We start from the raw sequence: 16,190 nt of genomic DNA, 5'->3' as shown, positions 1-16,190 counted from the left end.
TTATTTGTCGATACGATAGACTTATATAGGAGGGATCTGGAGAGTGAACCACCTACCGGCCCAGACAAATGCGCACTCCTCTAAAAGAGTGGCTTGCCACATTTTGTGGCCAATGGTGGGAGACAAGGTTTGATCCCCGGTGACCTCAGTGGTTACCAGCCTCACACTCCACTGCATCTCTTAACGCGAATGACTAAATACTGCTCACATTGTGCACACCATCAATACTACAGGTACTAGTATTATGGCAAGAAACTTGATACCCTCTTCTTCAACACAATCTTGAATTTGAATTTTGTGGATGAAGAAAAGAATGTCGGGAGAATCAACCCAGAAAGAGAGTTGACAACGCTCAACTCCAAATTAGTCGAAACAAATGCGATCACCGAATAATATAATTTATAGCAAGATGTATATGACAAATCGGCATTCTACTGTACCAAACTCAGATTCACACTTTCATATTTGTAGTTTGTATCTTACATGGTCATCTATCTAAATCATAAAGATGGTCGCTAATGAACAAAAACAAAATAAAAATACAACAGAAGCAGCTTGCACGCCGTTTCTAAAAAACAAGATGTAAAATAGCAAGTTCCAAAATTAACCAAATGCTCTTAGCATTAAGGAAGGAGGGCGTCTCAGCAGTGACACAGTTCAAAGGGCCACACCAATTGCTAATAATAGTTAACCAGATGAACCCGCATATAACATACACTACTGATATTTCAAACAAAACAAATAGAACAAATGTAAGCGGTTGACAAATATCTTATATCCATACATATAGCAATACACGTCTACACAAACAGCTATTTGGACGACAGGAAAGGTGTTTACACAGAAGAATCACATTCGCGCAAGCAAATCACCTTATACTTCACCGTTTCAGCTATTTGGTTGACTAAAACGGAGTCGTACGGAAGAATCACACGACCGCGAGTAAATCACCTAATAACCTTCAATTCACATCCTTGAGCTGAAAGCAAGCCCGCTTACTACCATCACCGAGGATATTTGTATAGACCACTGACTTGAATCAAGAACATTCCTAAAAAATGCTTAATGATACAGCAAGGATCGTGTTTTGGTTTGTTTCAAAAAAAAAAAAAAAAAAAACAACAATCTCACGGTGTGGATTGATATTCCTTCACTTGAAATGCTTCTAGTCTGCATAACTTGCTTCCTAGACAGGAAAAACGACCTGCAAGCAAAAATCTCAGTAAGCCAGATTCAGATAAGCCGGGGGCTTCGCAAGAAAGGATACCTGTACCTGCAAAATTTGTCTAGCGCTTAGCATGCAAAAACAGTACTTGCTATTCTAGCAGGTAGGGGCCATAAACAAGTTTTTTGCACCTGATGTCATTAACACAATAAATCTGACAAACTGTCCCAAAACATAAAAGGTTTAGATATCCTTCGCAAAAACAGTTGTTTGAAAGGAAAATCAGATCACGTCATGTCATAGCCAGCAACCCAATGCAAACATACCACTTTGGTGTAAACTAATATTGGGCGACCAGAAAAGGAAGAGATGTACCACTTTCTTATTCAATCAAAGCATTATTAAGGTTGTGTGGACAGGCATAAAGCACTGCAACCACTGAGTGAAAGAATGAGAACTAAGAAACAAATAGTGCAGCCATTCTGACACAGTTTAAGTAGGATGAACTGTGGAGTAATACATGTAAAGCTACAGCTAGTCACCTGCCCAAGATACAAAAGGTTATGTCCTATATAAGATTGGTCCTAAAATTTGCTTAAGCAGGATAAAGATTAGACAGAGGAAAGTGATCTTTAAAAGATCACAATCAGTAAACACATGCTGCTGCTCCCTGCCCCCTTCTTCTCTCCCCCTTCCCCCCCCCCCCCCAACCCCCCACCAAAAAAAAAAAATCTTTTTCTGTAATGATACTGAAAAATGGGGAAACTTCAAGGGTAATGGCACACCCGCTCATGTTCTAAAGTGGATTTCCTTTATAACTGGTACAAACATGAACTGCTCATGTTCTAAGGTGGACTTCCCTTATAACCGGGACAAACATGTCTTTGTCTTGAATATATAATTGGAGGGAGGAAGAAATTTTGCTTTCAGAGAAAATCATAGCGCAGCGAACCTGCCTGCACGGTGAAAAATGAGCAGTAAGCCACTTTCGAAGACTGGGTTATCTTTGCAATTACTTCCAGATTGTTGCCGCAAAAATTTCAGTTAGGAATGCACACAATTAAGATTGCACCTATGAATAACCAAAAATGCTTTTTTACAAGATACTATTACCCTTGATAATGGCAAAACAGTATAATATATTGTTGCTTTCAAGAAACATAAGCATTCAAAAGTTTTTCAGATGATGGGGAAAGTGCATCATCAAGACCAACTTAACAAAAAGGCTGTTCTCTCAAGAAGCCCCTAAGCTGAGTACGTGTGAAAATAAAAGGCCAGAAAGTCTCAAGACATGCTGCATGAGAAATTATTAACTTACATCAGTAACCATGATTTCCATCTTCCTCTTGATGCTTCTGATATTCATCATTGGATGAATGTTCCGTCTTCCCACCACCACCACTGCCATTATTGGTGACAAAACTGCTGCTACCTTTTGCAGAGTCTGCCTGCTCCTTTTCTCTGTTCCATTGCTCAATCATTGCCCTTCTCTCTGCACTGCCTTCTCTAGTTGGGCTCCTATTTCTCCTCTCCCCAGGACTGCTGTTATAACTTTTAGTGAAACCCCCGTCCTGTTCCCTTTCCTTGTTCCATTGTTCAATCATTGCCCTTCTCTCAATGCTTCCCTCCCTAATAGGACTCCGATTTCTCCTTCCCCCGGGGCTTCTGCTTCGTCCACCCCTTCGTCCAGGACTCCTACTTCTAGGCCTCCTGCTCCTTTCATGGGCGAGATGATCACCTCTTCTAGGAAAACCACGACCACCCCGCGGACGCTCCCCATAGTTGAACTGACGCTGAGGACTAGCACTTCTACTTCGACTGCGGCTGCGCCTCCTCTTACTCCTCCCAAATAACTGGCGTCTCAATTCTCTTCGACACAAAGAAGCAAAAGGATCAAATGGATCAATGGTGAGAATACTGGGTAATAAGGCAGAAGCCACGTTTTAAAATGAACCAAATGACAAACTCACCTGCTTATCTTCTTCAGATGCATAAAATTGCAGTAGCCACCTCGATTGCAAACATTTTCCTCATACTGCCTACAAGTAGCCTCACGGAAATCCGTCACTGGGGAGAAGTCCACGATTATTGGACGGCCTAAAATTTCAAAACACCTATTAGCTGTTAAATAAGAAGACAACCACCTAGCACTTTTGGTTAAAGAACTCAAAACACTGTTCCAGAAGACTACTTCTTTGGCGGTAATAGCAAGCATAATTTTTTGCAATTCTGCAAAAAAATGCTAATCCTAGAAATAAAGTTTGAAATCAAGATGTACAATGCATATAATTCCACCCAAAAAGCAGAACTACTGGCAAGGAATCAAATACTAAAAACGTGGTATACATAGCTTAAGATACTAACTTTAATCTGTGATGCATCTTTCATTCTCTAACAATATCGACCACTTGAATCATTTCTGACATGGCAACTTAATTATGGTATTCTGAACATATAAATTTGAAACCGAGTAAACCATTTAGAGAAAAAATTGAAATCCAATAAACTTATGCACTTAAGCTAGAAGTCATACATCAAAACTTTATGGAGCACAAAATTTGCAAAAGATGCCAAGAGCTACTAGGTACTCAAAAGCCAGATGTAGGCAGTATCTTTCCCAGCAAGGAGGAGAAGCACCATCCATAGCTTCTCCAATATCTTTTCTAGGAGCAAGGAGATATTATATCCCTTTATGTGCGGAACTGTTTTGGCATTTACTAATTCTTGCGGTTCCACTTGAATTCAAAGCTAAAATTTGATTCTGTCAGCAACCAAGTAGAACCGAGATTGAACACTACACCTCTTCTGAGTAAGAAATGCCAAAAACATTCCTCGGTGATTTGACTCTGAGTTTTTAGCTCCAAATTCATTTGGAGGGTGTTACGCACCTAAAGGTATTCCTAAGAGAGATCCTAAGCAGCTTCCCCTCAACCAATCCTAAATTTCCGAATAAAGAAGTAAGTTTCTTCCATTCAAAAACCTCCACATATCCAGGTAAAACTGCCGAGCAGATGTACAGTATATTGTAAAACAAAACAAATCAAATCTCCATTCATAATGATCAAAGAAGGAAGAAATCCTCAAAAACAGTCACCTCCGGCTTGGCCACCACAAAAGCAACAACTATTCTGTCAAAACAATAATGATAAAAAGAAAATGACTAAGAAAGGAAGACTCGCCTGCGTAGAATCGCCCACTAAGGTTCTGAAGCGCGGCGGCCGCATGATCTTCCTCTCTAAACTGCACATATACATTGCCCACCTAAAGCAAAATCACCGAATTCGTTAACCCAGAATACAAAAAATTCCATCCACCAGCAGTTCATAAAGAACTAGGAATCTGAAGTTAAGGGTTATATCACAAAAACCCTAACATTTAAAAAAACAAAAAAAAAAAAACACACACACACACAAGAGAGAGAGATTTGATAGTCCTACACTCTAATTAAGCACGAAACAATGATTTTTTGTTGGAGGGGAAGGGGGGGTTTACCATGTGGTCCGCCAAATTATCGCAGATATTGAGGTTTTGAATCTCCCCGTACTTGCTGAGCTCTTCGAATAAATCTTCGTAGAAATCTTCGAAATGGTGTTGGATTTTTTTAGGGTCGAGGGGCTGGCCTTGAGGGTCAACACCAGGGGTGATCATATCGGGCCTCTGGTACATGTTGGAGAGCAAGAGAGTAGGACTAATGCTGGGCTTGGTGTGGAGTCGGGAGCAACGGTCGCCGTGGCGGCAGGCTCCGATCTTGAAGTAAAAGGGGCAGTTTACCCTGTCTTTTTCTGTTCCAAATATCGAGGCTAAGTGCTCCGCCATTGCCACTTACTAATAGTACGAGGAAGCAAAAGGGTTTATGTTTCTCGAGTCGGGATTTCCCAATTTTCTTTCGGTCTTGATGGCTTTATGATTCTCCTTGGTAGCTGTTGCTTCTGCCTTCAGGACCGTGCTGTAATTTTCTGTTTGGGCAGCGTGAGGTGAAAAGCAAAGTTAGGTCTTAAAGCTAGAGTTATAAGGAAATAAAAGCTCGCCATATCCAACTGGCTGGTTTGCCCGAGAGGTTAAGGGGGAAGACTTAAGATCTTCTGCACATAAGTGCGCATGGGTTCGAACCCCATAGCCAGCATTGTTTCTTTTTACTCTTTAAGTTCTTTTTATACTTCTACATTTTTTAGTTTTGGAAGAGAAAAGGACTTGTGTGGTTAACGGACCTATCGCCTACCTAATTAAAAGCAACTAGTATCAACCAGGTTGTTCTCCTTTTTCTGGCCTTTTAGAGTATGTTGACATAGATTTGGGTCTTTTAGAGTATGTTGACATAGATAGATTTGGGAGAGCCAGCACCCATCTATTCGATTAATCTACTTTATGAACTTGAAAAGATTCACCGCTGACAAATTGCTGAAATTAGTCATGAGCTGTTGAAAATACAAAATATCAGAATAGGGTTGATATTTAGAAACACTTAAAAGCAAGATATATTTATTTTTTTCAAGTTGACTCTGATGGAATAAATCTGTGCCATGGCATGATGCAAAATTGTATTTTTCTTTTGGATCAGAATTTATGTATTACTTTCTATCATCTGAAGTACCATTTTTGAAGTTCAACAAGGCCATACTAACAGTGATCTTGTCTGGCACAATATACTTGTATCTAGTTACCAGCTTGAAATTCGGACAGGATCCAGAGTCTTTTTACATTTGAATACATATTAAAAAATCAGCCAAATTTCCTTGAACAAAAATGGTAGTGGTGCCCCCTTTTCTCCAAGTTCGGCAGGTGGAAAAGGCCGTTTTTCAAGCGATATCTTTCTCATTGCTGTTTTCTAGTTTTGCTTGGTACTCCTACTTTCGTTTTTTTTTTTTTTTTGATTCAAGGTCAAATTTCAACCCTTTTACGGTAAATGAGAAAAAAAAATATTAGATTTTGAGGGCCAAATCAAGAAGTTTTTGGAAAGTTTCGAGAGGAGCTCCAACCTTTATAAAAAAATCTGTACATGGCAGCTTATCAAAAGCCTCCTCACTCATGGTTTGATCAGTGTAGGTGACACTTGTACTTCGGTGGCTACTAAAGAAGTTGAGGGGCAAAAATGGCAAGAACTACACATCAATGCATGAATGTGAGCAAAAGAAGCGTGTTCTGAGGGGATTTATTTTTTCTGTGAACGTGGGTGATGCGGATGAAAAATATGTGATACCCAGTTGATAGTTTGTCTTCCTTTGAAAACCGAACTAGACCGGCCAAATCAACCAGTGGAATTGCGAATCAATCGTGATATTGGTCTGGTCACTAGTAAATCCGAAAATTCAATTAAATAAGTCAAATCCGATCAAAAACTAATCCAACTAGTACAAAGCCCGACTTTTGAACCAGTTCATGGTCAGTTTCTTTTTTAAAAAAAAAATTTTAAGTCATCCAAGTTTCCTAATGATTAAAAGGATTTAAAAGAAGGGAAAAAAAATCTTTGAACCAAATTGAATCGATTTGAATTATGAATAAAAAATTCATCCGATTCACTTAACGATTCAAGTTCTAAAACCTTGCCAAACTATACAGCCTATGACTCTGCCGTGCTCCACAATGGGTTTCGAAGAAGCATTGAACCTTGTCAAGGCTGAGAAGCGTTTGTTGCTCTAGAAAGATACGATTGAGTTGCATAGGCTTGTAGCTTGCAAATTTCATGATCAAGAGAGAGAAATAATAACGAGCTGTACATATTCAAGAATGCATGTAAAAAGTACCGAGTTATATTCAATTGGGTAAACTCGTTAAAGATGCCTTAGAGCAAGAAATTGTGGAAATTCTCTCTCTCTCTCTCTCTCTAATATATATATATATATATATATATATATATATATATATATATATATATATTAAGGGGAAGGTGCAAAAGAATCCCTTTTCTACAAAAAGTAAGCCCTTGCTAACAAAAAATAAAAAAGAAATATAAAGGGGAAAAAAAAAAAACAACTGCTGGCAGCATATTAATGTGCTTTATAATTTTTTTGTTTGCCTCCACAACATAGAGGCCAGCTTCTCCAGTTAGTTTGTTTTGTATTCTACATTCCAGTCTTTGAAGTCGCAACTAGAACTGAAGAGGCAAAAAACAGTAACAACTAATCGCGGGGTTGAATAAATTTGCATACACAAATTTGTTCTTTTTACAGTTTGTGGATTGCGTGCGCTACTACAAATTCTGAAGGGAGAAATTTTGATTTGCCGCAATATGCCACAAAAACATCCATGCAAAAAGTATTGTTCAATGGACGCCTCGTGAGTCGTGACTTTGATTAGCTTTTTCGCTCTCGAGGGCAATTTTGGCTCTCACTTCTGTTCTGTTCCCCGCCCCCGAGTCCTACCAAACCAACTCAGGACCCGGGGCGCTGGGAATCAAGAGAGCTAGCCGGCGGAAGCTTCTGTAAATTACCTCATTCTCAATTAGAGGGTCTTCCACCAACAACTCAGATTTACTTGCCCTAGTCCCTCTTACTAAGGAATCAGAATGAGTTGACTGCTTGTTTCTGCTCAAATTCAAGCATTAGGATCCTACACTCCCACGAAAGTTGTGGCAACCATGTTACCCAAAAATTCCAAAATTCACGGCATAAACTATCCAATACAACTACATAGTTCTAGGGGGGAAAAAAATCCTACTCAAAACTCTAAACGTTATACGACAATATAAACTTGAAAAGGTCCACTTAATTTTTCCCCTTGAATTGTAAAAACTTCCAAGGGAAAGCCTACATTCACATTTTGTAGGAAAAATGTCCTCGCAGCAAAATCAGTGCCAACAATTAATTCACACAGATATATCAGTTCATAGAAACTCCTCAAAAATATCTTGGAAAGATTCAGGAAAATATGGCCAAAATCATTATTACAAGTTCACATGATCAGGATTTTCTAATAAAAGGAAAAGCAGCAAAAGGAAGATTAGATGCTTATCCTCTACAAACTAGCTCTTTGTCACTCACATTAAAACAAAAAGTTTAGCTATGATTATTAATGAACAGGCATCATCGATTTAAGGATGTTCCTATTTGTAGACTTATTCAACCAAGTTTGCTACGATCCCCGCAAAAACTTCAAGATTAAAGCAAATCTAGTAGGGCTCAACTGGTGCACGGAAGCTTGCTCCAGCATAAATAGCATCTGCACCAAGTTCCTCTTCAATTCTCAAGAGCTGCAGCAATAGCGGGATTTCATTCAGTGTAGCTCCCAATCTTTTGCTTAAATTTGACATCAAACTTATATAACCACTAGAAATAAACTTGCATTTATGAAGTGTTATTTCTTCATAACAAAGAGAGCTAATTTGAGAATCAAAAAATAGAAGAAAACATGCATGCAAAGCAATGATAATTACCTGGTTATATTTGGCCAGACGCTCTGATCTGCATGGAGCTCCAGTCTTGATTTGACCCTGAAAAGATCAGAGAATACAAATAGTTAATGCGAACTATAAAAGCATGATGAATGAAACGATATTTTCTACACTCAAATAGAAGATTACCGTTGCCAAACCAACAGAGAGATCAGCAATGAAGGTATCCTCTGTCTCACCACTGCAATCCCAAGAGCACGGTGATTACAAAACCTTTCAAAATTTGGCATAATAGAGCAGAAGAAAGGTAACTCAACAGGTTTCATTTTCTTTACCTGCGATGACTGGCCATCACACCCCAACCAGCCTTCTTGGACATTCTCACAGCTTCAATACTCTCAGTCACAGATCCAATTTGGTTAACCTGTCATTTAAGCAAGCTAAGCAGTTAGTTATGTTCCTGACCAGTACCAATGAATCACAATTTCAGTTATCTTAATAATTCAAGCAATTACCTTAAGAAGAAGAGCATTGCAAGTTTTCTCGTTGATTGCCTTTGCAACTCTCTGTAATCAAGTTAGAAATGCTAAAGTAAAGATATGCTAGACGCAGACAGGTAGATTAAGCAGCAAAGACCACTCTTATAGGTATCAGATCAGCTGTCTTAGAAAAATATGATTTAGCTAACCTTGGGATTTGTGACCAAAAGATCATCTCCAACAATTTGTACTTTTTCACCTATTTCACAGGTTAACTTAGCGTAATGCTCCCAGTCATCTTGGTCAAAGGGATCTTCAATTGAAACGATAGGGTACTCAGCTACAAACATCTTGTAAAGATCTTTGAGCTGATCACCTGAGATCTTTTGTGAGCCATCATTATTCTGCAAAGAAAGACCAGAAATAAAAAAAATAAATGAAAGATATCAACACCTAGCAATTACATTCTAACGTAAAATAACGATACCAAACAGGATTAATTTCATTCAAAATAAGGTTGATTGCTGAAGAGCCAAATTTTGGTACCAAGCAGGTTCGCAAAACTTAACTGGCAAAAGCAAAGGTGATAACGCAAGTTATATTTTCTTGTACTATCAAAAAGGTTTTGGAATAACACAATGATCTAGTTGCCATCATTTCACTGAAATTTCTGCTCACTATCACCAAACATACTACTAAAGCAGCAAACATACTAAATAAAGAAGAAGAATGACCAAAAAGATATATGTCATGATTGACATTATCCCACCTTTAGAAGACTAGAATTTATGAATCTAGATGTAATTTTATCCTTTGGCTTAGCAATGAATTCAAATGTTTGACATAACAATCTGGGGGAAAAAGATGAAAAAGCAATACCTCTTCTTTAAAGTTTAGATCATAAGTCTTGTCTTTACCATAAAACTCAGAAGCAGCCACATCCATCCCAATCACAACCTGTAGCAATTTCAAACTATTCAAACTGATTTCTGTACCTAATAAATTATGAGAATTGGAACGTATAAACATCCATTCCAGTACTTACTTTACCAGTGTAACCAGCTTTAGCAATAGCTGTTTTAAGCAATTCAAGACCTTCCTTGTTCTCCTGAAATTTCAAAGTCACGAAGTTGTAAAATATATGACAACCAAACTGAACAATGAGCAGGAAGCATATTAGCAAAAATCCATGGACTAACCTGGATATTAGGAGCAAAGCCACCCTCATCACCAACATTTGTTGCATCTTGGCCATACTTCTTCTTAATGACAGACTGGAGAAAGAGATCAGCAATAAACAAGCATATGTCAAAGCAACAGAAACACATCGAATGCGCTCACAGATATGAGAGAGGATAAAGCATCTTAATTACAATAATTCCAAAGCTGCAGTATACAAATGCCCACATCTTTTCCTTGTGGTTACTCACTGCCATAGTATTATTTCTTCAATACCATTTACAAAGGGCAGTAGTTAACTATTAAGGACCAAAGATACTTGGCTAACAGGTCAAGGGGCACCGATCATATATTCTCAAAACCTGAATTGACGACACAATCACCAAATTTAAAAAAAGTTTCACTATAATAACAACAGAAGCTGTTGAAGTCATAAAATGGACGAATTCCGAAAAATGAGATTTAAGCATGAAACCAAATTGTTGCTAGCACTACCACATGTTAGAATATGGCTAGATATTAGAAAATCCAACATGATTGAAGAAACTTTGTCAAGAAAAAGAATAGTTTACTGAAGGAAACATAAATGCACCTTCAAGTTGTGATAGACTTCAACTCCCATCTTCATAGCCTCCTTAAAAGAAGAAGCCCCAACAGGAAGAATCATAAATTCCTGAAACAACAAACTTGTAAGAAAACGCAAAGCTAAATAGCATCCCTGGCACTGGACTATCATTGTGAGACAAAAGATAAACCTGCATAGCGAGTTTATTGCCAGCATGTGATCCACCGTTGATAACATTGAACGCAGGAACTGGCAAGACTAACTTCTTGTTACCAGCCAAGTTAGCAATGTGCTGCATATGGGATTGACAAAACGAGATGCAGCTGTGTCAGGCTTAGTTTGTCTCAGCAAAGATACAGAGAAAGTGTAAGAACAATTACATGAGTGCTTGATACATCAGAATCACAATAAACATATGAGCTAAAGAAAATGTTGATGTTAGTTCAATAAAATCAGTGTTCACAGTCAGCACAGGATTGCACCAAGCAAAAGGAATAAAGGAGAACTATATCTAAAATACCTTATAAAGAGGGAGATTTTTCACTGCAGCACCAGCCTTGCATACAGCAAGAGACACTGCCAGGATGGCATTGGCACCAAGCTGAAATCCAAATCAGTTTATGTCAGAATAATTACTAGAAAAGCTCATAAGAACAGAAGCAGGCAATAAAATACCTTTTGCTTGCACCAACCCCACTCATTTTGGGTACCATCGAGTTGCTGAACCATGAAATTGTCAATACCAGTCTGATCAGTTGGATCCTGTGCAAGCAAAAGGAACTTATTCATCATCAAAAACAGAAACGCTATTCATACCTGATATCACATAATAAGACTTTCATAAATCACTCCTTGGAAAAAGGTCTAGGTAACAACATGAAAACACTTGCAAAGAATAGAGGAACCCTGAGCAGCAGTTTATATGAAAAGCAAACCTTGCCGACGAGTGCTGGGCCAATAATTGAGTTGACATTGTTAACGGCCTGGAAAATAATAAAGCGTCCATATATCAGTATTTCAATTCACTAGTACACTAGGCAGAGCAGTTACAGTTAAGAGTTAGGTCACCTTTGAGACGCCCTTTCCAAGATAGTCTGACCCTCCATCTCTCAATTCAAGAGCTTCATATATTCCTGAAGGCAGAAAAAAGTCACGTAAACAAACATCAGCCACTCAGCCTATTTTTTTTATTCTGTTGATCTTCCATCATTAGCTGTTTTACTATGGTAATATGTTAATCACAATATAGGAACATCTTCTGGATTTACCACTAACACACGTTTTTGCTTCCATGTGAGTTGATGAAGCGAATGAAGGGACCTTACCAAATGCTCAGACTCAATTACATATTTCAATAGCTTTGATTCCTGAACTTAATTATAATCCTTTTTCGACATACAAAAAACTAATCAAAACTAATCGCTAGCATGCAAAACGAACATCCGAACGAAAATTTTGTCCACTTTCTAGCCCTAAATATAATATTCAGACAAAGAAGCAAATACAAATTATCCAGGTACAAATTTACACTACGAACGTATAAATTTTTTTTTTTATGTATAATACTCAAGCATAGAAGATATCCAGAATCCAAAGATATTAAAAAAAGGGAAAAAAAATTACACTACTGGGATCCCACAGAGACAAGCATGTAGTCTCAACAGCGATGTGAGAGACAGATCTTCTTACCAGTGGAAGCTCCGCTAGGAACAGCAGCTCTCGCCCACACACCGTTTGACACGTGCACATCCACCTATATTGTTCCACATAACAACTATTATCATTGTCCATCACCAACCCGAATCAACCAACTTTAGTTCGAAAATATCGGTTAGGCTTTTTGAATAATAGAAGATAAAGCTTAGCTAAATTTCATTTGATCTTTATCGCCACAAAGCAACACGCAATGGACCAAAAAAATAAAAGAAAACTCGTAATTAATTTTCCCCGAAGAAACAATCATACATCAAAGGAAGGAGAAAGACAAAGAAAAGTCAGTCTAGCCGAGCATCGGCAGAATCAAACTCATCCAACGAGACGCCGGAATCCAAAAAACAGATCGGAAAATGGAAAGTAGTACATGACATACAGTTAACAAACAGAAGGTGAAAAAACGAACGAACCTCGACAGTTGGATTGCCACGGCTGTCGAAGATCTGACGAGCCTTGACGGAGACGATTGTTGCCATGTCTTGGTAAGCTAAAGTAAGTGATGATTGGAAGAGGTTTTAGATCTGTGATGACGGAAAGAGAGGTCTGGGAGAAGCGGTTGAGCAGGGACAGTGGCTTGGGGAGTGGAAATTTGCTTGAGGAGGACCTTGGGCTGGTATTTGTAGAGGGGATTTTGAGTTCTAGAGGGTTATTTACAACCGTTGGATTTACATTTCATGTGATTAATAGTAGGTTAATTGCGGCACAAGTCGAGAACTCCCAAAAATTAAAACGGTGTGCCCCGCCCACCTTCCTCCCCTCGTGAACACCGAAAGTAGCGCACAGCTGTTAATCGAACCGAGTCGAGCCGAGTATTTGACTGTCGAGCTCTACTCGAGTTTAATTCAAGCCGAACTCGACTCAAGCTCATTAGAAAAATGAGGTTTAAAATATGTTCAAACTCAACTCGTTAAATATACATGTGACTCGAGCTCGAGCTCAAACTCGACTCGTTTATCACAAACGAGTCGAGTTTCACGAGTTCGAACTCGAGGTCGTGCAAATTTAGGGGTGGTAATTTTTGACACGACTTGAAAACACGACAAGAACCTAACACGAAATTAATGGGTTTGGGTTGAGATTTCGGGAATTCGGGTCAAAATCGGGTTGGACCCGATGAACTCGAAAAGAAAACATGTCGATTTCGAGTCAACCCGTGGTGACCTGATATGACCCGATATGACCCGTTTACGAGTTAAAAAATAATTTAATAAACATAAAAATATTTCTATCTAACTAAACTAAGTTATTCTTTTTTTCAAAGGCATCAATTACTTAATCCTAAATGAATTTATTTGATTTGTGTAAAGTTGAAATTATTATATTTGAACAAATAATATATTATATTATTTTTTACTTTTATACTGTTTTAATTTATTTTATATTTTGTTTGGCATAAAACACTTTTATGATATTTAATTTATTTTAGATTTGGTTTGGAATTATTTATTTAAATTTTTATTACTTGATTATGTAATTAGTTTTGTGAGAAATTGATTTTATTATAAATTACAGTGATAAATTAATAAATTAAAATTAAGTTTTTGGTCATTTCGGGTTGACCCGCTAATCCGTCAACCTGAAATTTTCGGGTTCGGGTCAGCATACCTGACCCGTCACGGGTTGGCGGGTCGGGTTCGGGTCAACAAAATTTCTGACTGGTTAACCCAAACCGACCCGCCAACCTAATTTGGACTCGAATTGCCACCCCTATGCAAATTAACCTTAATAAAAACCTATAATTTTTAAATTTTATAATATTAATTTCTAAAATGACAAATATACCCTTTATTAACGAGATCTAACGAGCTACTCGAGTATCAAACGAGTCGAGTAGCTCGACTCGACTCGTTAACTAAACGAGCATGTTTCGAACTTGAGCTCGACTCGTTAACCAAAATTAACGAGCCGAGCTCGAGCTTTAACGAGTTTTCGAGCTACTCGATTGACTTAACAGCTCTAAACACACCCCACCGAACCACGCCATCGAGGTTGTATTTTATTGTTCTTGTTTTTTTTCCTTTCCTTTTTTATAATTTTGGTCTTTTTAATACCCGCAACGGGAAATTTTGTTCATATATGAGATGTTTTAGTTGCCGAGCTTGTTTGCAGCCTACATGGATAAAAATCCCGTTTCTTTTGCATGTAGTTAATTAATAAGGAAGACCAATACATTAATTAGTTTGGACCAACATGTTCTTTTATAGCTCAAAATTATATATAAACTAAGGGCTTAAAATCATTTGCACCATCACGTGAAAAGTATTAGTAAGGGGCCTTGTCTCGTGTTGAACCACCATTAAAAAAGACTCTGGATTTTCCGTTGTAAAATAAGTGAGGTTTAATTGAGAGAACCATTAAATGTGGGGGAACAATAAATAATAATCCGGATGGTATGGGTACTCTCATTTTTATTATTCACACTCCCATTATTATTTCAATCAAATAATTTTTATTTATTAGATTATATAATAAAATAAATAATGAGAGTGTAAATAAAAAAAAAAGGAGAACAGATAACGTTTCCTTGTTAGTAAATCAAACAAAAAGAGACTAATCTACTTTTACATGCAATACTTTTTGGATTTTTTATTATATTATTTAACATTTCATTTGCCATCCATTATTTATCTTATGGCCATCATTGAATTCTAATGCCGAATTATTAGGAATGTCATTCGGATCATTTTGACTTGAGCTCTAACAAGTTCTTCAACTCATACAATTAGTACCGCTTTTCGGGTTTCAGGTTATCAATTTCGAATTGATAAATGTGAAATTCATATTTAGGTCACAAAATATTCAGAGTGTAAGTCTAATTCGGAGTTAGTCCAAATTCACTTACTGATCCTTAATTTCTTAATATGATTACTATAACTATTAAGTTCTAAAATTAATTTAACATCTACATGATCACAACATTAAAACTATACACAAATTCGTAACAGTTCGTTAAAAATATATAAATCAAGAATTTTTCAACAATAATATATCGAATTAGTTTAAAATATATGAAAATAGGTAATAAAACGCAACACAGCAGTCAATATATCTTCAAAGTTCATCAATTTGCGCGTACTAATATCTATTCTAATACAATCTTTTGACGGAAAATTGCTGGTTCGGCTATGTTTCGCAGTAGTATTTCTTTGCAGTTCTTCCAGTGTCAAAGTCCGACCGCGGGGCGGCTATGATTTGAATGGCACTTGGACTATGGAAACAAATGCTTGGGGGAAAAGAAATCTGGTAGGTGCAAAATTAGGATTTGAGGATATGACGAGGAATATTCTCGTAGTTCCAATTTTTCATTCAGAAGAAAAACGAATATTTGACGGACTTTTATTTCGTCTGGATTAGCTATTTTTAAGGGTGTTTTTAAAAATTTTTATATTTTTAGATTATATTTTAAAATATTTTTAAAAAATATTTTAAAATATTTAAGAGTAGAAGAGTTTTTAAAATATTTTTTAAAAATTTAAACTAATTTTTAGATTATTTTTTAGAATATCTTTTAAAAATTTTTATTATATTTAAAAAATTAATTTTTGAAAAACACTCCCAGTCCGACAAATTAACTTTTTGAGTGTTGACCCCTGACATCGCCGTTGGTTTCCACAATTCAGCAAATTATTTGTAATCGCCCGCTGTACACGCTAACCAAAGTCAGGCGTACGTGAAGGTGGTAAAAGCGGCGTGCAGTGCTACCCTATCACCATGATTTTGATTCCCTTCGCGCATGGTTTTACATGTCATTCATCAATGAGT

The 16,190-nt window shown here is 37.3% G+C and overlaps 2 protein-coding genes and 1 non-coding gene across 5 annotated transcripts; 1 reads left to right on the top strand and 2 right to left on the bottom strand.

The window, feature by feature from the left end:
- Window positions 1-708: 708 nt before the first annotated feature.
- Window positions 709-5,119, bottom strand: LOC113695885 (splicing factor U2af small subunit B-like). Of its 3 annotated transcripts, XR_011815704.1 has the most exons (6): window positions 4,658-5,119; window positions 4,345-4,426; window positions 3,136-3,262; window positions 2,484-3,034; window positions 1,951-2,121; window positions 709-1,204 (listed from the first exon to the last, which is right to left on the bottom strand). XR_011815704.1 is itself a non-coding variant. In XM_027215073.2 (5 exons), the coding sequence occupies exons 1-4, from the start codon at window positions 4,979-4,981 to the stop codon at window positions 2,485-2,487; spliced, it is 1,083 nt and encodes a 360-aa protein (XP_027070874.1). In that variant the 5' UTR covers window positions 4,982-5,119; the 3' UTR covers window positions 709-1,273; window position 2,484. The 3 variants fall into 3 exon arrangements, 2 of the variants coding, with proteins under 2 accessions (XP_027070874.1, XP_027070872.1); XM_027215073.2 differs by lacking the exon at window positions 1,951-2,121 and having other exon boundaries at window positions 709-1,273; XM_027215071.2 differs by lacking the exon at window positions 1,951-2,121.
- Window positions 5,120-5,205: 86 nt separating this feature from the next.
- TRNAL-UAA (transfer RNA leucine (anticodon UAA)) lies at window positions 5,206-5,288 on the top strand. Its single transcript has one exon. It is a non-coding gene; the product is annotated as a tRNA-Leu (tRNA).
- A 2,692-nt stretch (window positions 5,289-7,980) lies between these two features.
- On the bottom strand, window positions 7,981-13,036 carry LOC140008335 (enolase-like). Its single transcript, XM_072052291.1, has 17 exons — window positions 12,839-13,036; window positions 12,405-12,468; window positions 11,784-11,848; window positions 11,651-11,698; window positions 11,391-11,477; window positions 11,236-11,316; window positions 10,906-11,007; window positions 10,743-10,823; window positions 10,171-10,245; window positions 10,017-10,079; window positions 9,851-9,928; window positions 9,181-9,375; window positions 9,008-9,058; window positions 8,828-8,916; window positions 8,682-8,733; window positions 8,535-8,591; window positions 7,981-8,351 (listed from the first exon to the last, which is right to left on the bottom strand). The coding sequence occupies exons 1-17, from the start codon at window positions 12,902-12,904 to the stop codon at window positions 8,271-8,273; spliced, it is 1,335 nt and encodes a 444-aa protein (XP_071908392.1). The 5' UTR covers window positions 12,905-13,036; the 3' UTR covers window positions 7,981-8,270.
- Between the last annotated feature and the right edge of the window lie 3,154 nt (window positions 13,037-16,190).

This window comes from Coffea arabica, chromosome 6c (assembly GCF_036785885.1).
Source record: "Coffea arabica cultivar ET-39 chromosome 6c, Coffea Arabica ET-39 HiFi, whole genome shotgun sequence".
NCBI lineage: Eukaryota > Viridiplantae > Streptophyta > Magnoliopsida > Gentianales > Rubiaceae > Coffea > Coffea arabica.
Note: the sequence above shows the minus strand (reverse complement) of the source record. Positions and strands in the feature narration are given on the sequence as shown.

What these genes read in the sequence shown, in the direction of transcription:
- LOC113695885 (XM_027215073.2), bottom strand. Translation starts at nt 4,981, where the DNA reads ATGGCGGAGCACTTAGCCTCGATATTTGGAACAGAAAAAGACAGGGTA. An exon ending in ATAATTTGGCGGACCACATG is followed by an intron (nt 4,427 to 4,657) that starts GTAAACCCCCCC and finishes ATTTTGCTTTAG; the next exon opens with GTGGGCAATGTATATGTGCA. An exon ending in TAGTGGGCGATTCTACGCAG is followed by an intron (nt 3,263 to 4,344) that starts GCGAGTCTTCCT and finishes TTGAAATTTTAG; the next exon opens with GCCGTCCAATAATCGTGGAC.
- LOC140008335 (XM_072052291.1), bottom strand. Translation starts at nt 12,904, where the DNA reads ATGGCAACAATCGTCTCCGTCAAGGCTCGTCAGATCTTCGACAGCCGT. An exon ending in GCAATAAACTCGCTATGCAG is followed by an intron (nt 10,824 to 10,905) that starts GTTTATCTTTTG and finishes TTGTTGTTTCAG; the next exon opens with GAATTTATGATTCTTCCTGT. An exon ending in GCAATGCTCTTCTTCTTAAG is followed by an intron (nt 8,917 to 9,007) that starts GTAATTGCTTGA and finishes CTTAAATGACAG; the next exon opens with GTTAACCAAATTGGATCTGT.